The 20,963-nt window shown below is 40.6% G+C and overlaps 2 protein-coding genes and 1 long non-coding RNA gene across 3 annotated transcripts; 1 reads left to right on the top strand and 2 right to left on the bottom strand.

Moving 5' to 3' along the window:
* Positions 1–2,043: 2,043 nt before the first annotated feature.
* On the bottom strand, positions 2,044–6,138 carry LOC5508358 (homeobox protein notochord). The gene is made up of 2 exons (XM_032377135.2): positions 5,431–6,138; positions 2,044–3,087 (listed from the first exon to the last, which is right to left on the bottom strand). The coding sequence occupies exons 1-2, from the start codon at positions 5,717–5,719 to the stop codon at positions 2,816–2,818; spliced, it is 561 nt and encodes a 186-aa protein (XP_032233026.1). The 5' UTR covers positions 5,720–6,138; the 3' UTR covers positions 2,044–2,815.
* Positions 5,439–19,763, top strand: LOC5508357 (uncharacterized protein DDB_G0290685). Its single transcript, XM_001628915.3, has 5 exons — positions 5,439–5,652; positions 17,712–17,768; positions 17,957–18,619; positions 18,863–18,994; positions 19,671–19,763. Exons 2-4 carry the CDS (start codon positions 17,720–17,722, stop codon positions 18,976–18,978), a joined length of 828 nt encoding a protein of 275 aa, XP_001628965.2. The 5' UTR covers positions 5,439–5,652; positions 17,712–17,719; the 3' UTR covers positions 18,979–18,994; positions 19,671–19,763.
* LOC116615479 lies at positions 9,903–10,828 on the bottom strand. Its single transcript, XR_004294957.2, has 2 exons — positions 10,638–10,828; positions 9,903–9,999 (listed from the first exon to the last, which is right to left on the bottom strand). It is a non-coding gene; the product is annotated as an uncharacterized LOC116615479 (long non-coding RNA).
* Positions 19,764–20,963: the final 1,200 nt, after the last annotated feature.

The following is a 20,963-nucleotide window of genomic DNA, read 5'->3' as shown; positions in this document are numbered from 1 at the left end:
TTTTAAGTAAGCGATTTTTGGATTGCGATTATAATTGTTTTACGTATTTTACGGAATGTTTCTCAAACGTGATTCTAATTCGATCCGTACACGTTTAGGAATTTACTTTCAACATGTTTCAAATTACTTTAGATTAGTATCAATAGCTTGATAGTGATAATTGACTTAAGTTTAGCGTCCTTTACCATTTCCCAGGAAGAGTAGTTTCTAAATTTGACAGGACAATGGACGCTGAGTAATCTGAGCTTTAGTAAATGTTAGCGTCCCCAAGCGAGTATAAAAGCGGCTGTTTTTACAGTATCTGTTAGTTTTTTTAGTACCGCTGAGCAAAGGAGACGCATTGCTTGCGAGGCGTGATGCGGGAGCGAGAAATGCAGTTGCTCAGGGAAGACAGTCAGCAGAGATAAGCTACAAGCTTAGAGCGCTGTCCGTACGGGCCTGTCATGCCAGTTGTGTTCAGTTTGATTTTCCGGTTGTAAGTACTTTGTTTTTAAAACTAGCCTTTGGTTTAGGTTACCTTTTCTCGGGATTTGACTAGGTTTGTTATCACTTAAAAGTTATTATTTAATTTGTCAATAAATCCTTATAAGTCCATGCCTTGCATCATATATTCGTTCTCACGTTGCCTTTCGCTTGATCGTTTTCGTTTCATTCCATTTATTTTTGCCTACTTTTTGGCTAGTGTCAGAACCTGATAGTTTTGCTTTCAGTATTGCATTTGTTTCTACATTTTTCGTAACCGCACGGTAAATGTCAAGTTCCGACGGTTACACACACACTCTCTCCCCCCTGCCCCATGCACACACTCTCCCCCCCTACCCCATACACACACTCTCTCCCCCCTGCCCCATACACACACTTTTCCCCCTGCCCCATACACACACTCTTTCCCTCCTGCCCCATACACACACTCTCTCCCCCCTGCCCCATACACACCTTCTCTCCCCCTGCCCCATACACACACTCTCTCCTCCCTGCCCCATACACACCTTCTCTCCCCCTGCCCCATACACACACTTTCCCCCCTGCCCCCCACAGACACTCTTTCCCTCCTGCCCCATACACACACTCTCTCCTCTCTGCCCCATACACACCTTCTCTTCCCCTGCCCCATACACACCTTCTCTCCCCCTGCCCCATACACACACTCTCTCCTCCCTGCCCCATACACACCTTCTCTCCCCCTGCCCCATACACACCTTCTCTCCCCCCCTGCCCCATACACACACTCTCTCCTCCCTGCCCCATACACACCTTCTCTCCCCCCCTGCCCCATACACACACTCTCTCCCCCCTGCCCCATACACACCTTCTCTCCCCCTGCCCCATACACACTCTTTCCCCCCTGCCCCCCACAGACGTCAGACACTCTCTTCCCCCTGTCCCATACACACACTCTTTCCCCCCTGCTTCCCACAGACACTCTCTTCCCCCTGCCCCATACACACACTCTTTTCCTCCTGCCCCATACACACACTCTCTCCTCCCTGCCCCATACACACCTTATCTCCCCCTGCCCCATACACACACTTTCCCCCCTGCCCCCCACAGACACTCTTTCCCCCCCTGCCCCATACACACACTCTTTTCCTCCTGCCCCATACACAAACTCTCTCCCCCCTGCCCCCATACACACGCTCTCCCCCCCCCCCGCACGCACACTCTCTCCCCCCCCCTGCCTCATACACACACTCTACCCCCCCTGTCCCCCACACACACCTCCCCCCGGCTCCACACACACTATCTGCCCCCTACAAACACTTTCATCCCCCTGCCCTAGTGTTTTGTTTTACAAGAGTCGCACACTACGGTTGCCATACTATGCAGTACAGGCTCTTGCTTAAATATGCTATCTCCAAACACCCGATGGCGCGACGAGAAATTGTCAAGTTACCATCGGGCCGAACCGAGTTTCCTCGTGTTGGTTATGTGGGGGAGGGGAGGTCATGATGACGATGCCATCCCACTGCACGAAGCCAGAAACCGAGATGCTTGGGTAGAGCGCGTGTGTGTGTGATAAATACACTATTAACTAATCAGTAATTATCTTATCATTATTTATTTATTTATTTATTTATTTACAAACTATGTACATCGCGAAGTATATAAGTGTACAACTTTTATCTCTCCACTCTGATTAAGTTTTTTTTCTCTAAACTTGGCATACATGGTTTATTGAGTCGAGGCCGGCCCTTATTTTAAAGTTCAAAATTCTACATTATCGAACGTTCTGCATCCCGATGATTTTTTCTATCGTGGGTAAATAAATGGCTTGGCTAATGAAGGTATTTACAGCCGCATTGTCACCAGTTTACTTCCGGTCGATTAACTAACAATCTCCGATGATTTTTAACTGAAAACGCGAAAAACATTTCAAAATATTGAAAGCAGTGTGTTTATTGGAAGTTTCTTCGAGGATGTGATTAATAATTTAGAGCGGATGGCCTGTTAAATATCTCGGATTCTAATAGATTCTTTTGTCTTTTAACGGTTGAGATTTCCGTCGGACCTCCGGAAGTAAACTGGTGACAATGCGCCTTTAAGGCGTTGTGGTAGGTGACGAGCATCAACGTTCTGTGCTTTGATTGGCGGACAAAAGTAAATGTGTGTTATTGGTCGCTGATTTCGTAACACACTCTCTTTCCTCATTTCTTTCGAGGTCTTCTTCTGTGATGTGATTTATTGGCGATGTTCTGGTGAATCAACAGTATTTGTCCATCTACCAACAGGATGTTTTCCAGATACATCGAGCTCAATTTTTAGTTCTCACTTGTCTCCCGCAGCTCCCTCTAAATATGATGAAAGTAACCACTTTTCAACTCGAGCTTTCCTCGTCGCTTTCCGCTTCTCTTGTTTTGTTGTTGTCAAGGTTCTGTTTTCGCCATTTGATCCGCCGGTTTTGGAACCAAACTTTGACTTGTGTTTCAGTCAGGCCTAATTCTGTAGCGAGGTAGAATCGCTCTGTCCCCACGATGTACTGCTGGTTGTCGAACTCCCTCTCTAGCCGGTCCAGCTGATCAGGGGAGAAGATGGTTCGCACTCGTTTTGGTTTTTCCGCTCGCCAGGATCTGCGAAATGCTTGTACACCTGTGAAACAAAACGTTTTCAGCTTATAGCACTAGAAAAGAAAAGAATAATGAAATGGTAATGTTTTTACCATGCAGTAAAAACAGAATCTTCTTGGAAGCCAAAGGTGGAAATAATGTAGGTTCATGGTTAGCTTCTTTGTCGTTAGTTATTTTCATTTCAAAAGGATAGGGGAATCAATCATCTAGTTAACAAATCTTACTTAATATTTGTTTTTATTCTTATTATATAAAATACAATGAAAAATGTGATACTCATAATCATTCATCATTTCTTTTTCTAATTCCTTATGAAATTCCCAAACAAAATGGAACCCTTATGTATCTTTGCTTATAATATCTCCACTAACGGCTCATTATTTTAACGCCTGCTTTATTAAAATTGTACCGAATGTCACCCAAAAATGCTCAAATGACCATAAAAGTATACGATTTGTTTAAGTTGTTGTAACCTAAATAATATCCCTCTCATTTCATCACAAATGGCTTCCTGTCATATTGTTGGGGCGAAGGCGTTGTACTAAAGGCCCTGATTGCAACGATAAGAGGCGCGAGCATAAAAGTGGATATTGCAGATTACCCTGGTCGTTAGATGCCCGTAGACTCATTAAAGCCGTCTAAGGATCTACCCTCGAAAGCCACATGATCCACACACTTGTTTAACTTGTGAGATAAACATCGGAAATCACATTTGAAAAACGGGTTATTAAAAAAGTCCCCGTTCCTTTTTCTATGCGCTTCGCATTTTCAAACTTATTTCTGTCATATATTTTTTCCTAAAGGAGCGATGGATTTTTCTTATCTTTGATTTTTCTTCTATTTCGAGCAGTTTTTGTTACGCGGAAATCAAAGACAGAATGCGTGTGCTATTGTTAAAGTATTTTGATGAATTGCTGTCATATCCGGTGATTAGGAGGCTAACGACCTTAGATGCTAGGAGCTAACGTAATGGACTATTATTTAAAGTCCCTGCTCTTTTGACGAGGAAAAGTCGTTAGGGTATCCGTGCTTTTTAGTAATTATGACTTGATAAGACGGGCAATTTCGTGGCAAGGTGACAACGAATTACGTCTAGAAGTACAAATCTAAACATTTAGCTCTCGATAAGTGCGTACGGTTTCAAGTTTAGCATAGTGGTAAACTTAATAAACAAGCTAAGTCTTTCTGTAACTCGGGGTAAACTTTGAATTTCTATTCAATTCTTTGTCATTACATTTTACATTTAGTTCCAATTCCTTTCATTCAGTTTTACTTCTTGTGCAGTGTTTTTCGATAACATAAAAAAAAGATCGAATGTAAAAACTCATTATTAGAAGAGTTTTCCCTGCAAAGTTTTACGAATATTCACGTGATAATTTGATTGGTAGATATAGGCACTTGAATGGTCCGTTACTGCCGTCACCTGTACAAAGTTGCATACAACTTGCAAGAGCCCAATCCCTAGCCATCAAACACGTGTTCCTCTGTCTCACGAGAGAGTCTCTTCTTCTATTGCGTCTAGTGCCCCTAAGATTGATTAATCCTTTAATGCTTAAAAACAATTCCATGCAATCCTTCAACATCTTTGCCTCGAAGGGATTTCAGCATGGGAAACAAAAAACTTGGATTCTGTATCAACTTTCTCTACTCATTTGCTGTAGGAATTGCTCAGTGTGTGGGCTATTAGAATCCCTGTTGCGGCTCTTACAACAAGTCTATGTCTGCGAATTTTATATCATTGAAACATCCATTTCTTCTCTTTCTAAATAAAGATAAAGAAAACTTTGCCTGCTCAGTTTTTTTTCTTTTAGAGTAGCCTTGTTCAATATCACAATATAAGAAATACGTTTGCACAGTGCTACACTAAAAAACGCGAAAAAGGCACGTTTTCTTTCTTTCTTTCTTTCTTTCTTTCTTTCTTTCTTTCTTTCTTTCTTTCTTTCTTTCTTTCTTTTTATAGCAACTAGTTTTAACAGCGGATAATTGTCTCTAAAGTGGTAGTTAGCAGCCACGGGGTCCTCGGTATGGCGTAAAAGAAAAACTTATTTGAACTAGTAAGCCAGCTCGACGCTACCGTAAGAAACAAAGCAAGCCAAAGCCCTGATAGCTAGTAGTCTAGAGGGTAGTGCCTTAGGTATGGTGTATAGGAAAAAAGGGCTTTCAACCTAATTAAAGCCAGATAAAAAGCGTTCCCTATGATGTTAAAAAAGGTGCTAAGTTTAGTGAAAACTGAAATGTTTACACATATAAGACGAGAAATGAAAAACAGAGTTTGTTAATAACCTGAGGCGAAAACACTGACATGGGATGGAGTCCTAGTAGTACGTATGATTTAATAGAAAAAGAACATTTTTCTTCGGATTACCTGTCTTTTCATGGGGGGATTGCTGGTCGAGTTTCGCGGGTAATCCAAAGGTGGGGTATGGCCTCACCGCACAGAAGTCAGAAGGATCTGGCGAACCCAACCGTCTGCCGGGAATCTCTCTACTCTGCCTAGAACTATCGGCGCTGAGGATAGCTTCAATACTGAACGAGCTCTGCTTTGGCCTCGAAACCTCTGATCTGCAGCAGCCCGGCACACAACAAGGTAAGAAGTAATACCCTTCAAGGATCTGCGGAGCCGTTAGCTTGTGGGTGGTAAGTGATCTGTCCATGTCTCTCTTCAAATGTCTAGCGAGCGCAGGTTAGCACCCTTATAACTGACCCCTGCCTGTTCTATTATGCCACAGTGCCCGCTTTAATGATATCCGGTAATCGGGGAATAATTGAGAAATTAATTGTCTATTATCTGTCTTTTGTCCAAGATCGTAGTATTTTTAACCGAAGCCTTTGTAACGTGTGATCAAAGCTGGCCATTTCACCGACCCTAAGATATCACTCCATGACATCTGCTTGTCCAGACGTAATTAAATCTTCACATCCCATTATAGAATAATGTCTCTCCCCTTGGTCTTGCTCTTTTAGCATCGATTGTATTGTTCGCTTCATTGAGTATTCGGCCTCTTTGTCCGTACTCGCGGTCGTCTCGTTGCATACAAACCCGGCCTTTTCTGGCGCTATGGTAACGATCGCCTTTTTTTCTTAATTCATTCAATCTTTCCAATCCTTTTCGCATATATTCAGAATAATTCTCAAACTGAAATCAAACGCTTAAACTTCTTTAATTTAGTTTTAACAAATTCTGAATCTCTAAAAAGTTAATAGCGTTTTAATAGCTTCAGGTAATTGTTGAAGTCTCAGGCGTGAATTGGGTTATTGAATTATGATATTTATCCACGTTAGGGGAACTACCTAAATTGAATCTATTGCCACCAGCATGGCCTACGGGGAGAGGATACAACGTTCCTTGGCGGTAGATGTGTGGCCGTGGTTACACACGTCACCCTCACGGTTCCTCACGGTTATCAAATATTAAGTACATTAAAGCGACGACCGTAAGAGTCTCTCTGAACCATTGTTTAAAGAGATTACAGCGTTTTTCCACAGTTTTCCTGAAATCACTTAAGCTACACACATCCCTGTAAGGATGACCTGCAAATGCTGCTTCGCTTGCTTGAATAGAGCAGCATGAAAGCTGGGCTAATGATAAACACCCCGACCATAGTTAAAAAATCCAATCATTTATATTACAAACATAATATTGACCCATGCTCTAAGGTGTTGCTTAAAGAGCCATATTTTGTCTTAGACGAGTTCTTTGCTAGCCTTTTCATTTCATTTATTTTTGGACATTTCCCCATTCAATCAGTAATTAGATTAAGCTACCAATCGAATCTAAAATTGGATGAAAAAATAACTTTGTTTCTCCGGGGGATACCTGAAGATTATCGGAGAGAAGTTTTAATTGAAATTATATACAGATAGACCCAGTAATGAAAGAATCAGGCCATAGAAATATTATGATACGAGTCTTAAAAGAGTTTTCTGCTTCTTAGAAGCAGCTCTTGCGGGGAAGTGTGCCCGAGAACAACGTATATTAAAGTATTGAAAGAGTGATTTATTCAGTTGAAAACTTTTTTGTTTCCACGAAAGCACTATGAAACACTATGAAAAAAATAAGTAGGTGGTCTTTGTAAGATGTTGCTTTTTCTTATTTTCTTTTCAACACAAGGTGTGAGAAACAATGAAATTCGCCAATTGCAACATGTCCTATTTCCATTTAGTGCCTTCGTATTCACGAAAGCTGTTATTACACAACGATTACGACTTTCTGAAAATGCTACGAAACCAATTATGGATATTTTGTAAATAAACCTAATCACTTTTTTACAGCAAAATTTCGTTCATGGCAACTAAAACAAAACAAGGGATGCTATTATTATATATTTCGCATACTTGCGCCATAATATTACCCTGGATCAATACTTTTATAAGTTAGGGATGAAAGAAAGTCAAATGATAGTGACCAGGCGGTTGAGAGTAAGAGCACAAAAACGTGTTTTTTACACACTTGGGGTTGCTCGTAGCGACATACGATCAGTTTGGGTAATAGTAAAATGCAAACGTATATACTCATCAAATCATCGTCTCCTTCGTCGTAGTCGTAATTATATAATAATAAACAATATTGTATTAACAATATTAATATCATTTTTATAAACCGGAAATACCTTTTATAGTCATTCGAATGATCAGATGATTAACAGAGATCTCATGGCTTTGGGATTGTAAGCCAGCTAAACGCATAAGCAATTGTGTCCTCGCTCAAAGCGCCATATGCGAATCTAGAAAGGACTGATGAAGCAAATAGTTTGCAGAAAGAGTTAGGATATACTTATCTAGACATGAATAACTTGTGATTTAGGAAACAAAAAGATCAACATTATCTTAAAGAGAGCCAATTATTTGGAAGAGGAATTAGGAATTAACAGCTGTGTCTTCTCGAGACTCTAAAGGGCCTTGGAAAGTCGAAAGTCAGTGCGAAAGCGTCAATTTCAGAAGAATCTCGCCACCACCATTTAAAAGAATGACTGAAACATGATAAGAAATACATTGTCAAGGACAATAAAATCTGTTGTATAGAAAGTATTATAGAAGCGTGAGTCACCGGTGATTAGAGTTTGAAGAGCGATGGGAAGGGCGAGTATTAGTAGGGATGCACAGATATTTCACACAAGACAAGAATACATAAGCCTAAATCACCTTTTGTGTGCTCTACAAAGTGTTTGGCTCAAACTCTGTAATTGTCCGCTGATAGCTGTACACTGTCAAGCTCGTTTTGGTTTCGGCACACGTGTTTGAAAGAGTTCTTTTATATCTGTGTAAGATACGCTTAAATAGCTTAGGTTACCTAAATAAACGGCAAAGGCAACAAGCTTGCATCCCGCTAATATTTTAAGCTTTTAGGAAAAGAAAAGAAAGAAAACATTTAGAAAATCTGGGATTTGGCAAGGTTATCTTGGATACTAATAAGCTGCCATTCTTTTTTCAGGGATTTATAGGATTAAAAGTATAACAATTGTATGCGTGTCTATGGATGTTCATTGAAAGTGTCTAAAAAGTGTTTTATTTCCTTTTTTAAAAAGTCTTTAAGTGACTAGAATTACTTCCACAAACATAAATGTTATCAAGCTTATTTTTCAACATCGGTAGGAAGTTATGAATCTATTTATATGTTTTTTTCTTTGTGGGTGCGAATGGCGAATTGTTTGCTATGTATTTTGTCGTTGACGAACCTTTTTAAATGCTTTAAAACATGTATTGTTACAGTAAACGGCCTTTCTCATATCACTGCAAATACACAAAGAGAGCGGGCAAAAGGACCCGGGAACAACTTTCTGAGAGAAGTTTGTTTAGAAATAAAGACATGTGCATGGCGCGGTGCACTTAAGAGCTGATATACTCGCGCGCCTATTTGGAGAAATCTGAGAAAGTTACTTTGTTTTATTGAAAAGTCTCAATAGTCGCCTAAAAAGGAAACAGAGCTCTAATGTTGGCAAACCCACAACGCGTGCCATCGCTAACGTTATCAACCCTAATAATCGACAAATCGGGCGCGTGCTCGCAAAGGCGAAATTAAATGTCTTCTGCAATTTAACTGTATTTTAAAGATCTGTTTATATCGGATTATAAAAAGAAAACATATGTACAAATCTCTAGAAGACGAATGCAAAGGTTAATGATATTTTGCTAGGTATAACTAAGGCGAAAAAGGATTTGAATAATCATGTTCGAGATATGGTTTTACTCCTCCGAAAGGTTTTTAAACGCTTTAGAAACTCTATTTCAAGTGATGAAGAAACGATATATTGTGATAATACAGTTCGTGATTTTTCAAGCCGTTTTTTGGGTGTAATCCAGCACTTGTATGGGGCACTTTAGCTTACAGGTGCGTTCTATCGCGTGTATGTTGAAGGCACAAGCTCGCTTCAGGAATGCCAGGTGCAGGAAGAGCAGGAAATATAATGTAATACACTCAATATTGCTGAAGAAATGAGAAAAAAAGGACATAAATGGTGTTGTGATGATAGAAACAGCAGTGATATTTTACTTAAGAATCTTATTCGTTTGTTACGAAAAGCATACTTTTCTTTTCATTTTTTCTTTCTTTGTGGTGTTTTCTGTTCTTTTCGTTACGTTTCTATTCTTTTCGTACATTAGTAATGAAAGAAGCACTAAGTAGAGAAAAGGGTATCGCACAAAAACATCTTTACTTTATACTACTGCTGTGCGCGATGCGCTAATGTTCACTAATTTGAATATCTAATTTGAATAAAAATGGAACAAATGTAGATTCTTGGCTAAAAATAGACCTAAAAGAAAAATACTACTCTCCCACTTTCCCCTATAAACTAAAACATAACATAATACCATAACACAAATGAGCGAAGTCATAGCTTTTGTCAACGATTTATTATTGAGTATCCAGTACACTTTTTATTCCTTGAAACTTATTTTTTTACTTCATGCACTGTCGTGTCGTCGTGTCCTCGACCTTTAAGGTACAGACAAAACAAATGTTAGCCAACTAACACAGAGTTGAAATATTGGCGTAAAGGTACAAACAAATCAAATGTCAGCCAAGTAACAAGAGGTTATATTGACCTATAAGGTACAAACAAAACAAACTTCAGCCAAGTATCAAGAAATTGAGATTGATTAAGGACGTCTACTTGTACGGAAATACGCCATGCACATTAAAAAACCTCTGTCAGCCGCAATTTTGTCATCATAGCAAAGTACCAAGTGTGAGAAAGCACCATTTTGTGTCCGCTGATTTGGAAGAGTCGTTATTCTTTTATCGAATGAATTTGGGAAAATTAGATTTTGATTTGAGATGGTTGGTTTAAGATTTCTTTATGTAATTTGACTTCAAGTATTGGTTCAAACAATAACAACGATGAGGATGACAAGGGCTCTTTAAAACACGGATGATGATGTTGGGTGTGCTTGGCGCACTTAAGGACAAATCCAAACCCAATGCCATGATTGTTGTACGAGGGAAAATCTAGTTATATGTACACAATCATATACTTTCATATTTGTAATACCTATTCACTATAATGTAATTAAGTACACATATGCGATGTTAAAAGACCACACCCTCAACAACTAAGTACTACTATAAAGAACCTTGGCTGGACCTTCACTCCTCGCTAGACTCTGGACCTAAGGACGAAATAGGAAAAGTAAGCTGTCACGCATGTCATGCAATGTCACAAAATGCCACGCATATCACGCACATGATATGTGAAGCAGGCAGCTAAAAGATGCGCAATTTATCAGGGGCGGACCCAGGGGTCCCAGATAGGAGGGGCCTAAGCAAAAGTTTAAAGGAAGCGTTGTTTTTCGTAGATTTCCTTATAGTGATTTGCGCTTTAGAAGCACACCAAATGGTTATTATCATTTTAACACCGAATCCCTAATATACAGGTGCGTCCCGCAAAATGAATGCATGTATGTTTGATGAAGCCTTAAAAAATAAGGCAATTCATTCATGAGCGTGTGTTATTTAGCGTCATTATAGACACGGCTCCTGTGCTTTGTGCTTCCTACAGCTGGTTTTGTTTTATCAATGCCTCTGATAGCTTCTCCAGTCACTTAAAGCACTCCAATCGCATTTCTCGCTGATTAGGGGACCTTACAAGAAACGTGAACAACAAATGCTTTTATGCTTAGCGCTCAATTCTTTTTTTGGCACCTTACGCAAATAGAACATAACGACAGAAAACAATAGAATACTAGAAAGCCAGAGTGGCGGGAGGGGAAATTAGTTTTGTATTTTTGGATGATTCGAAGGATCGTGTGGAAATACGAAATAAATTTTCTGATCACGAAATGGTCCCAAAAGAAGGTAGGGGGGGGGGGGGGCAGAATTAGCCGGTGGGGGGAGGGCTGGAGAGAATGTGATTTCAAAAGGGCAAGTTGGGACCTTTGTCATAAAAAAATACAATAAAAAAAATTATAAAACTGATAACATATGAAGAAACCGTTGTCGTTTTAGGGGTCTGGTACCGAGGAATTTTAGTTTTTTTTTCAGAAGCTCATGGATTAAAGATGGTCACAGTCACTGTTGTTCTCTTCTGAATACAATTCACAAAGTTTGCGAGGCACTTGCGGTTGTATGGCAGCCCTAAAAATGACAAAAATTGCGCAGATTTTCCAAAAATAGAATATATTAGCTTCCTTACATGGAAGTGACCGCGTCTGAGAAAAACGACAATTTTTGGCTAAATTTTCCCTTCCTCTTCTCCCCTGGAATCGGATAGACAAGTCAATTCCTTCTTCATCGCTCCTGGAACCAGAGACAAATAAATCCCTCCCTCATCGCCCCTGGAAATAGATACAAGTTAATTTCTTCCTCAAATTAGCTTATGCCTAATGCAAATACACCCGCTTTGTTGTATACAGTAATTGACCGAATAAGCGCTTCCTTAAAATAAGCTACTCGCCCGAATAATTGTCTTACATAAGAGGAAAAATATGGATAAGCGCGCCACCCCCGAATAAGCGCATAGCCTAAGCGTGATGCACTTAATCAATAGGTTTTAATGACTATAGGAACTGTACATTAGAAGGGATGTAACCATAACTGACAGAATATCCGCCACAACATGTATAATTGAAAGCTTGTTTTTTATGATTTTTTTTACTCTTTATACTTTTTTAATTGTTACTCCTTGCACATAAAAAACAATTATTATTATCAAGAGATAATAAAACGAACACCTCCCCGAATAAGCGCCTTACCTGGGACATGACAAATTTGATAACCGCCTTGGCTCCAATAGACCGTTTTCACGATGTTGCGCGCGCATCCAAAATGCCACAGACTGGCGGGCCCGGGCTGATCTAAGATGCCGTACGAAGTGGACTTTACAGATGAAGCTATAGAAAATGCTGTCACGGTGCATCTTTTGAGGAATTTTGGAGTCAAATTCCCCTTCGTCTGCATTTTGGATCAGATGTGGCCCGCTAGTCTGTGGCATTTTGAATGCGCGTACAACATTGTGAAAACGGTCTACTCGAGCAGCGGTTACGACATGTAACTTACACCTGTACTTTGGTGCGAGGTTGTTGAGGTTGATCTTGATATAGTCGTCACAGTCTGGTCGGGATTGCTCGTGAAAAAATCTGAGTGTATGTCCTTTCTCGTCAAGGACACCTACGCGGCAATACCTACAAAGCATGCAATATGAGCTCTACTTGAAGAAGACTCGTCAGTACTCATAGTTGACACTATAATACATGGGAAAGACTCGGCAATGCCCGGAAGAGATCGGAAGTACCCGGAATAGACTACTCGGTAATACCCGAAGGTGGCTTGAGAGATCCACAGGCCCTGGACACAGCCATCGTTACCAACTCGCGACTTGCAAGCACTTTGAAAACAACAATACTTAGTTATATATGAACCATATATACACCGTGAAAGTTCGCAGGAGAAGTAGTAATGGGTGTGCAAATACATAGGAGGACCACTTGTTTCGTGATCTTCCTCTACGGCCAATGACTTGGTATTGACTCTTAGGTAGGCGCGTACCCAGGATTGGTTGAGGGAGGGTGTGTAGTCTGGGTATCATATGGAAAAGGATAGGATTTCACAATCCTTTAATAAAAAAAAACCTACAAAGGGTTTGCGTGGCTATTCTACGTGCCCCTCCCCCCAGTATTGGTTGAGGGTGGGTTTGCAGTCCTGGATATCATATGGAAAAGGATAGGATTTCACAATCCCTTAATAAAAAAAAACACTAAGGGTTTGCGCGGGTATTCTACGTGCTTCCCCCCCCCCCCCAGAATTGGTTGAGGGTGGGTGTGTAGTCCTGGTTATCATATGGAAAAGGATAGGATTTCTCAATCCTTCAGTAAAAAAATACCCCACAAAGGGTTTGCGCGGGTATTCTACGTGCCCCCCCCCCCAGGATTGGTTGAGAGTGGGTGTGCAGTACTGGATATCATATGGAAAAGGATAGGATTTCACGATCCTTCAATAAAAATACCCCACAAAGGGTTTGCGCGGGCATCCTTCGTGTACCCCCCCCCCCCCCCCCAAGGTTGGCTGAGGTAGGGTGTGCAGTCCTGGGTATCATATGGAAAAGGATAGGATTTCACGATCTTTAAATAAAAATACCCCATTAATTAAGGGTTTGCGCGGGTATTCTTCGTGACCTCCCCCCCCCCCTTTCCAAGGTTGGCTGAGGGAGGGTGTGCAGTCCTTGGTATCATATGGAAAAGGATAAGATTTCACGATCTTTTAATAAAAAATGTCCCACAAATGGTTTGCGCGGGTATTCTTCGTTCCCCCCCCCCCCCCCCCCCCCCCCCCCTTCCCAAGGTTTCCTGAGAGAGGGTGTGCATGCAGTCCTGGGTCCTGGGTATCATATGGAAAAGGATAAGATTTCACGATCTTTTAATAAAAAATGTCCCACAAAGGGTTTGCGCGGGTATTCTTCGTGCCCTCCCCCCCCCCCTCTTCCCAGGGTTGGCTGAGGGAGGGTGTGCAGTCCTTGTTGTCATATGGAAAAGGATAGGATTTCACGTTTTTTTTTTAATAAAAAATGTCCCACAAAGGGTTTGCGCGGGTATCCTTCGTGTACCCCTCAACCTCTACCCCTCCTCGTGTACGTCCCTGCTGTCTTGGGATAAAGAGGCGAGCGCCCATATGTTGAATGAAGTAGGGGTGAATAATTTTTGAGCCGCGCTGGCTCCGCTATTATATTGTTGTATAGTCTCCACTCTGTCTTGTTGTATTGTTGTCTTCTCTTTGGCAGTGGCTGACAAACCGGGTCCTATTTTGGATATGCCTTTTTCATCAAGAAGGTGGTCAACAATACAACAGCTTTCTGACCGACCGTGCTGAATAACGTATGCGCATGCGCGTGCCCTGGCGAAAACAAGCACAATGGTAGTGTTGAATCGTTTGAGTAAAGGTACGAAAGGCTGACTTCAGTCGCTGTTTTGACTAACTGTACAGCATTAAAACCATACTGTACAAAAGATGACAGACTTGTTTGATAATGAGGAAGTCATAAAGAAAATTTTAGCCTTAAGTTTGGTCTAGTTTTTTTAGCATTCGCCAAAATGTGACAGTTCGCCGGTAAAACGCCGCCATTTCAAAACAAAAAGGCTGGTTTAACCGCGCGGTACTGAAACTAGTCTTGCGTTTTTTCAGCACAGGCTTTCTGACCTAGCTTGAGTTCATGAACTGACTTCCAGAGGTCACTGCAACATATATTTTCGAAAGAAAATATGGATGGTATTCACTGCCTGTTAGAGCGGTTGCTTATAAATCTGGTACGTGTTTGGGGAAGGCGGGATCTAGAACAAGAACGCAGTAAACTCCTTTTGCCCAATGTATCTGTATTTATGTAACACTGCATTTTATTTGTAAACTGTTCAAGTAATTTTTTATTCTTCTTTGCCATTTTCTTTTGTTACACCCAATAGGGTAGACATAAATAGAGGTTAGGCACGAGATATCATAGAAGAGATCTACTAAAAAACTGTAAGCTGAACCGTGTATAGTAAAGTTTATCCACAAACAAAAGAGGAAGGAAGAGCCAATTTAGGGGGCCCCCTTTAGCCACTGTAAATGTGCCAGATATCTCTTATACTTCTCAAACAGAACTATGTTTCTCGCGGTGTTTCTAGAATGTTTGATGCCAGGCAGAACAACAATTAATTTTTGTCTATTCTCAGATTCGAAAGAAGTTTTCGAGATGCATTAAAAGACATTTGGAACATTTTATTTGCGTTTTCGGATGTCTTATCTTCATATATCATTACAGATATTTGCTTTAAAACAGCAACAAATACTTTTTGACCTTTTCCTTTTAATGTGCAAGTTAGGCAAAATGCTAGCCTTTGGTATCTTACCCGTTCTAAGGAACCTATTAAATTATTTATATTCCTATTATTTATATTAACTCTCAATTGAAATGTTTCCTCAAAACAAACGTTTTCGTAGAAGTAAACCGTAAAATTTAAGGAACAATTTCCAACATTTGACTCTGACCAGACGATGTTTGGGAAGAGGGCCTCGCCCATGACGTTCAAAATCAGTTCCGATAATAGAATGTACATAGTAGCATCCATAGCAAGCCCAGCAGAAGCTTTGAATTGAGCATTATTTCCTGGGCGTATTTAAAGCCGCATTGTCACCAGTTTACTTCCGGTCGATTACTTAACAATATCCGATGGTTTTTAATGGAAAACGCGAAAAATATTTCAAAATATTGAAAGCAGTGTGTCTATAGGAAGTTTCTTTGAGAAAGTGATTGATAATTTAGAGCGGATGGCCTGTTAAATATCTCGGATTTTAATAGATTCTTTTTTCTTTTAACGGTTGAGATTTCCGTCGGACCTCCGGAAGTAAACTGGTGACAATGCGGCTTTAACATCCGGTTATTAGTGTTTTTGAATTATAGCAAGGCAGGTTTCAAATTATTAATTGGAGATTATTGAGTGAGTTGTTTTACTGTATATATATATATATATATATATAAAAACACTGGAACGTGATTCTTTTGCAAACGAGTACAAATATTTGCTAACAGCTTAAACAAAGGTATTTCGAGCCGCTCCCAATGTGAAGTAAGAAAATATTGTTAAGACTAATGATAGGTGCAAACAAAGGATGTCATAAGGCCTGCTAGACCAGACTCTCTTGGGGGTGAGGCGTAAGGGGGGGGGGGAGGTGGACGGTGAATGGTTCGTTTAATTAGAGCGATGATGAGTGATGATGATTGATGCATATAACGAAAGCAATGTGGATTTTCAAAGAATGAAGTAACGCATATGTCTTACATGTGTCTAGGAATTGATGCGTATAACGAGGTGTGGTTTAAGGGCGGGAAGGGGCGGGAAGGCATTCATGCGACATCTTTTTACCAGGTCTTCATAGGCAATTAGATAATCAAGGTTATTCTAAGGATTGAATAAACAATATAACTGACTCTGATACAGCTGAGTAAAACAATGGAATTAAAGTTCGTAGAACCGACTTATGTAGCAATGTTGTTATGGGTTCAAAACAGAATTGGAAAAAAAAGGAATAGAATTGAGTAGGTTTTATTGTAGGATTGACTGAAATTTACTGTGGTTCAATAGGATTTGATTCCCTTCTGAGATTAACACCATTTGCATTTGCTTACGAAAGTGGTGGCTTACGAAACCACCACTGCTCAAGCAAGTCGAACCAAGGGTCTTTTATGAAGAATTGGCCAGGGATAATAATAATCAAAAATGTCACTGTTCTGAAGAACAGAGCGAATATTTGCGCGAGTAATTTTGCTACATGTTAGAGGCCTTTTTTTTTCAGTAAAACGTCGAATATTACTTTCACGCTTAGCAGCGCAGAAGCCACTTTTCAAAATTCGCCAATCGCGCGCAATGCCATTTAAAAGTGTTTTTAAAGTTGTTGCTGTTTTAGCCTCGTTATATCTATGTTATAAAATGCAATGCGTGTTGAAATATGATCCTTATCACAAAACGATGGCTCTTCTCAAATACCTCGAGATGATTTGATTGTTTATACATTTACTTTAAATAAATCTGACGCGCCAGTCATCCTATTTTAACACAAAGCTTTAAGTTCAAACTTTAAAAGAAAAAAGCAGTTGTTTTTGTTAGAAGTGCCCACGTTTTGTGAGTCAGGAAGCAATTCTCTCCGTGACTCAGACCTTCTAGCAGGTTGCACATGTGAGGGTAGGTTGAGGTTGAATAATTCACCAGGTTTTAAGGGTAACGTGCACTACGTCTTGACATTTGTGGGTTCAACCTTACGATCACCGACTAACACGATCCTCCCCCCACCAGTTGAAAAAGGAAATGGAAAGAAAGAATTAGATAATTAAGATTTACTACTACTGTGTATTTCAATGTATCAATCTTGATAGTAGATTCTCAGAACGTCAGAGTAAGTACAACTGTGAGCGTACTTTTAATTAATGAACTATTATTTTTACAAAGTTTACGAGGCTAGTAGGAATAAATTATCCATGTGTTGTCTTGCGTGCGCTGTCATGCGTTCAAAGATTGTGGTAAATAAGACGAATCTTACATATCATAGTTAGAATCCACAACTGAAATCCACCAAGGTAGAGACCCCAGAAGGATTCTAGAACATACTAGAAAGTTAACGCTTTGCGTTATCACTTTAACACTGACCGATCGTCCTAAAAGTATTCAAACATTGTCTTTTTACAGTTTTCAAAATGAGGCTCACTCTAACATTCCTCGTGATCCTGGCTATTTCCGCAAATGGTAAGTTGTGAAACGATCATTCAGTTAAGTGGTTAATTTAGTCGTTTAACTCCGTCGATTCGAATGGGACTTAGGCCATAGGCAATGAAATGCTATACAAATCACGTTTTGAAAACGCGGGTCGCGATACGAAGGATTCGACAGTTACAATATAAAAGCTATTGTGTTTCTCCGTTCCTCCTTTCTAGCCATCGCCAAGTCAGTCAAAATACGAAATAAAGAACCGAGTCAGTCAACGACAGAGCACAAAGATGACCGGGTAAAAGAAGCAAAACAACCTGAAGAAAGCAACCCGCCGTCCACAAGCGCAGATGAGGACAAGAAAAATCACGATGAAGACGAGAAAAATCACGATGAAGACGAGAAAAATCACGATGAAGACGAGAAAAAACACGATGAAGACGAGAAAAATCACGATGAAGACGAGAAAAATCACGATGAAGACGAGAAAAATCACGATGAAGACGAGAAAAATCACGATGAGGACGAGGAAAATCACGATGAGGACGAGAAAAATCACGATGAGGACGATAAATGCTATGACGAGGACCGTGTAGAGGAACCGCCGTCAGGTCAGGATCCTGCAAGCGAGAGTGGCGAGGTCAGTGGTAGAATTGAAGGCGGCAAGCCAAATGGAGATGACAATAATTCGTCAAATGGTGAAGACGTAAACAACGGTAGAATTGAAGGTGGCAAACAAAATGCAAAAGAGAAGCGACCGGTAATGGGGAAGAAACAAGATGAGGACGAATACAACGGTAGAATTGAAGGTGGTGCACAAAATGCAAAAGAGAAGCGACCGGCAAAGGGGAAGAAACAAGATGAGGACGAATACGCAAACCGCGTGGAAGGTTTGTGTCTAAATAGTAATTTCAATCAAAGGTTCCCGGTAAAATTCAAATTATCGCTTTAGCGAGGAATGATTATTAAAACATCTAAAAGAAATTTGAGCCTTACGCTTGAAGGAAAAAAGAGGGGAGTTACAGGAACAAGCTTTTACTCCCATCATTCTGATCGAGTATAAACACACTGCAAAATTGTAGTACATTATACTACACTACAGCTTATAACAACATTACGAATTCTTTCCACAGGCGGACCAGGCACCGGACAGACCACTCCACTGAGTGACGAGGATGAGGATAAAGCCAGCAAGCCTAAACCAACCAAAAATCCTAAAGGCCCACAGCCCGGAGAAATCGAGGAGTGATATAATCATTTAAAAGGTAAGTACTAGGAATATACCGGGGGGTCTTGAAATATACGGGGGCGTTCTTGGCATATACCGGGGGGTCTTTGAATATGCCAGGGGGCTTAGAATATGCCAGGGGGTCTTAGAATATGCTAGGGGGTCTTTGAATATGACAGGGGGTCTGGGAATATGACAAGGGGTCTGGGAATATGCTATGAATATACGGGAAGGGGGGGGGGTCTTTGAATATGCCGGGGGGCTTAGAATATGCCAGGGGGTCTTAGAATATGCCAGGGGGTCTTAGAATATGCTAGGGGGTCTTGGAATATGCTAGGGGATCTTAGAATATGCTAGGGGTTCTTAGAATATACTAGGGGTTCTAAGAATATACTAGGAGGTTTTGGAATATGCTAGGGGTATTGGAATATGCTAGGGGTTCTTAGAATATGCCAGCAGGGGGATCTTGGAATATGCTAGGAGTTCTTGAAAATATGCCAGGGGTCTTGGAATATGCTGGGAGTTTTTGAAAATATGCCAGGGAGGTCTCGGAATATGCTAGGAGTTCTTAAAAATATGCCAGAGGGGTCTTGGAATATGCCGGTGGGTCTTCAAATGGGCTCGGGATATATATTATGTTTCTTTAACCTCCATACATACATACAAACCATTTTGGACCATCCTACTAAAAAGATCTTTATTTTGCCTTTCAGCTGCCTTACGAAGAGAAAAACGGGAAATTAAATAAAAGTATAATTATCTGATAATGAATAAAATCAAATCGAATAAAAAACATCTAATAAAAGTAAAAAATGTGCTTGGAATTTTCTTCCTGTATTAACTATACCCCAAACTTATTCACACTTATTTACTCCCTTAGCTCTCCCTTTCTTTCCGTTAATTTTTTATTGAAAATATTATTTGATACCTAAATAATACTCAAATATAAATGAAAAAGTTGTCGGGAACCCGTTTTTCGGGCAGCTTTCCCTCCAATCTCTTCCGGCCATTGTTTGCCACAAATCCAGTTTTCCATTCCAAGAAGCTCAAGTTTTGTCCCCGGTAACCAAATTTTTGTTTCAGTGCATTGTTCCAAGAAGCTCAAATTTTGTTCCCGGTAACCAAATTTTTGTTTCAGTGCATTGTTCTATCCAGTCGCTAATTATTACCATACCATTTATGGTGCAGGGCCGTAGCAGGGGGTGGGGCACTGGGGGCACGTGCTCCCCCCCAATATTTTCAAAATTGTAAGGAAATGACCAGTAGGGGCGTGGCTGCGCACCCAATATTTTCTTAAAGTTTCTGTATTGTGCTCCCCCCAATATTTCGAGGCCTTCTACGGCCCTGTGGTGCCAACTACCAAGAAAGAAATATATATAGGCTCCTATCGTGTGACATGGCACGCTTTGGTGACCATGTTGAGACTTGGGAGGTCTGTAAGTGCCCACGAGCAAAGAACGAATTTTTACAGAATGCGTGTTTCATGGGCATCTTTCCAGGATTCCAGAGAGCTCTCGGAAAAGTAGGACGTCGAATACTTATTTTATCATGAAAAACAATTATGGGTTTTGTGGTATAACTAAAAGACTACAGGCAAGCTGTAGAAATACTAGATGGTCTGCGGAGGCGTGGTGTAGACAAGGTATAAATCAACACAAGGTTAAAAAGGTATGTTAAACGCCTCTGTGAAACAGAGTATTTGCGCTGACGTTTCGAGCGTTAGCCCTTCGTCAGAGCTCCGTAGAACGGCTAAGTTCGAAACGTCAGCGAGTCGAGTGTGCAATACGCGCAGTGGGGTGACTCAACCTTTATTCCCAATCCAACATGCAGACTCCGTTCGTACAATCATGCGTCTGCCGCAGACCAACAGACCGCTGACCAACATCTCCCCCTTTTTAACGAAAAAATAATAAAATAAAACAATGTCTTAACGGTCGATACATATCTTGCCGTCCAGGTCCTGGAGTGCGGAGTCGCATCTGAAACTCTTCTGGGGCACTTCTGAT

Source organism: Nematostella vectensis, chromosome 6 (genome assembly GCF_932526225.1).
Source record: "Nematostella vectensis chromosome 6, jaNemVect1.1, whole genome shotgun sequence".
In the NCBI taxonomy this organism is placed as follows: domain Eukaryota; kingdom Metazoa; phylum Cnidaria; class Anthozoa; order Actiniaria; family Edwardsiidae; genus Nematostella; species Nematostella vectensis.
Note: the sequence above shows the minus strand (reverse complement) of the source record. Positions and strands in the feature narration are given on the sequence as shown.

Coding starts and splice junctions, on each gene's coding strand:
- LOC5508358 (XM_032377135.2), bottom strand. CDS start 5,719: ATGGACAGATCACTTACCACCCACAAGCTAACGGCTCCGCAGATCCTT. Junction 3,088..5,430: donor ATCCCCCCATGAAAAGACAG/GTAATCCGAAGA, acceptor TTTGTTTCACAG/GTGTACAAGCATTTCGCAGA.
- LOC5508357 (XM_001628915.3), top strand. CDS start 17,720: ATGAGGCTCACTCTAACATTCCTCGTGATCCTGGCTATTTCCGCAAAT. Junction 17,769..17,956: donor CCTGGCTATTTCCGCAAATG/GTAAGTTGTGAA, acceptor CCTCCTTTCTAG/CCATCGCCAAGTCAGTCAAA. Junction 18,620..18,862: donor ATACGCAAACCGCGTGGAAG/GTTTGTGTCTAA, acceptor TTCTTTCCACAG/GCGGACCAGGCACCGGACAG.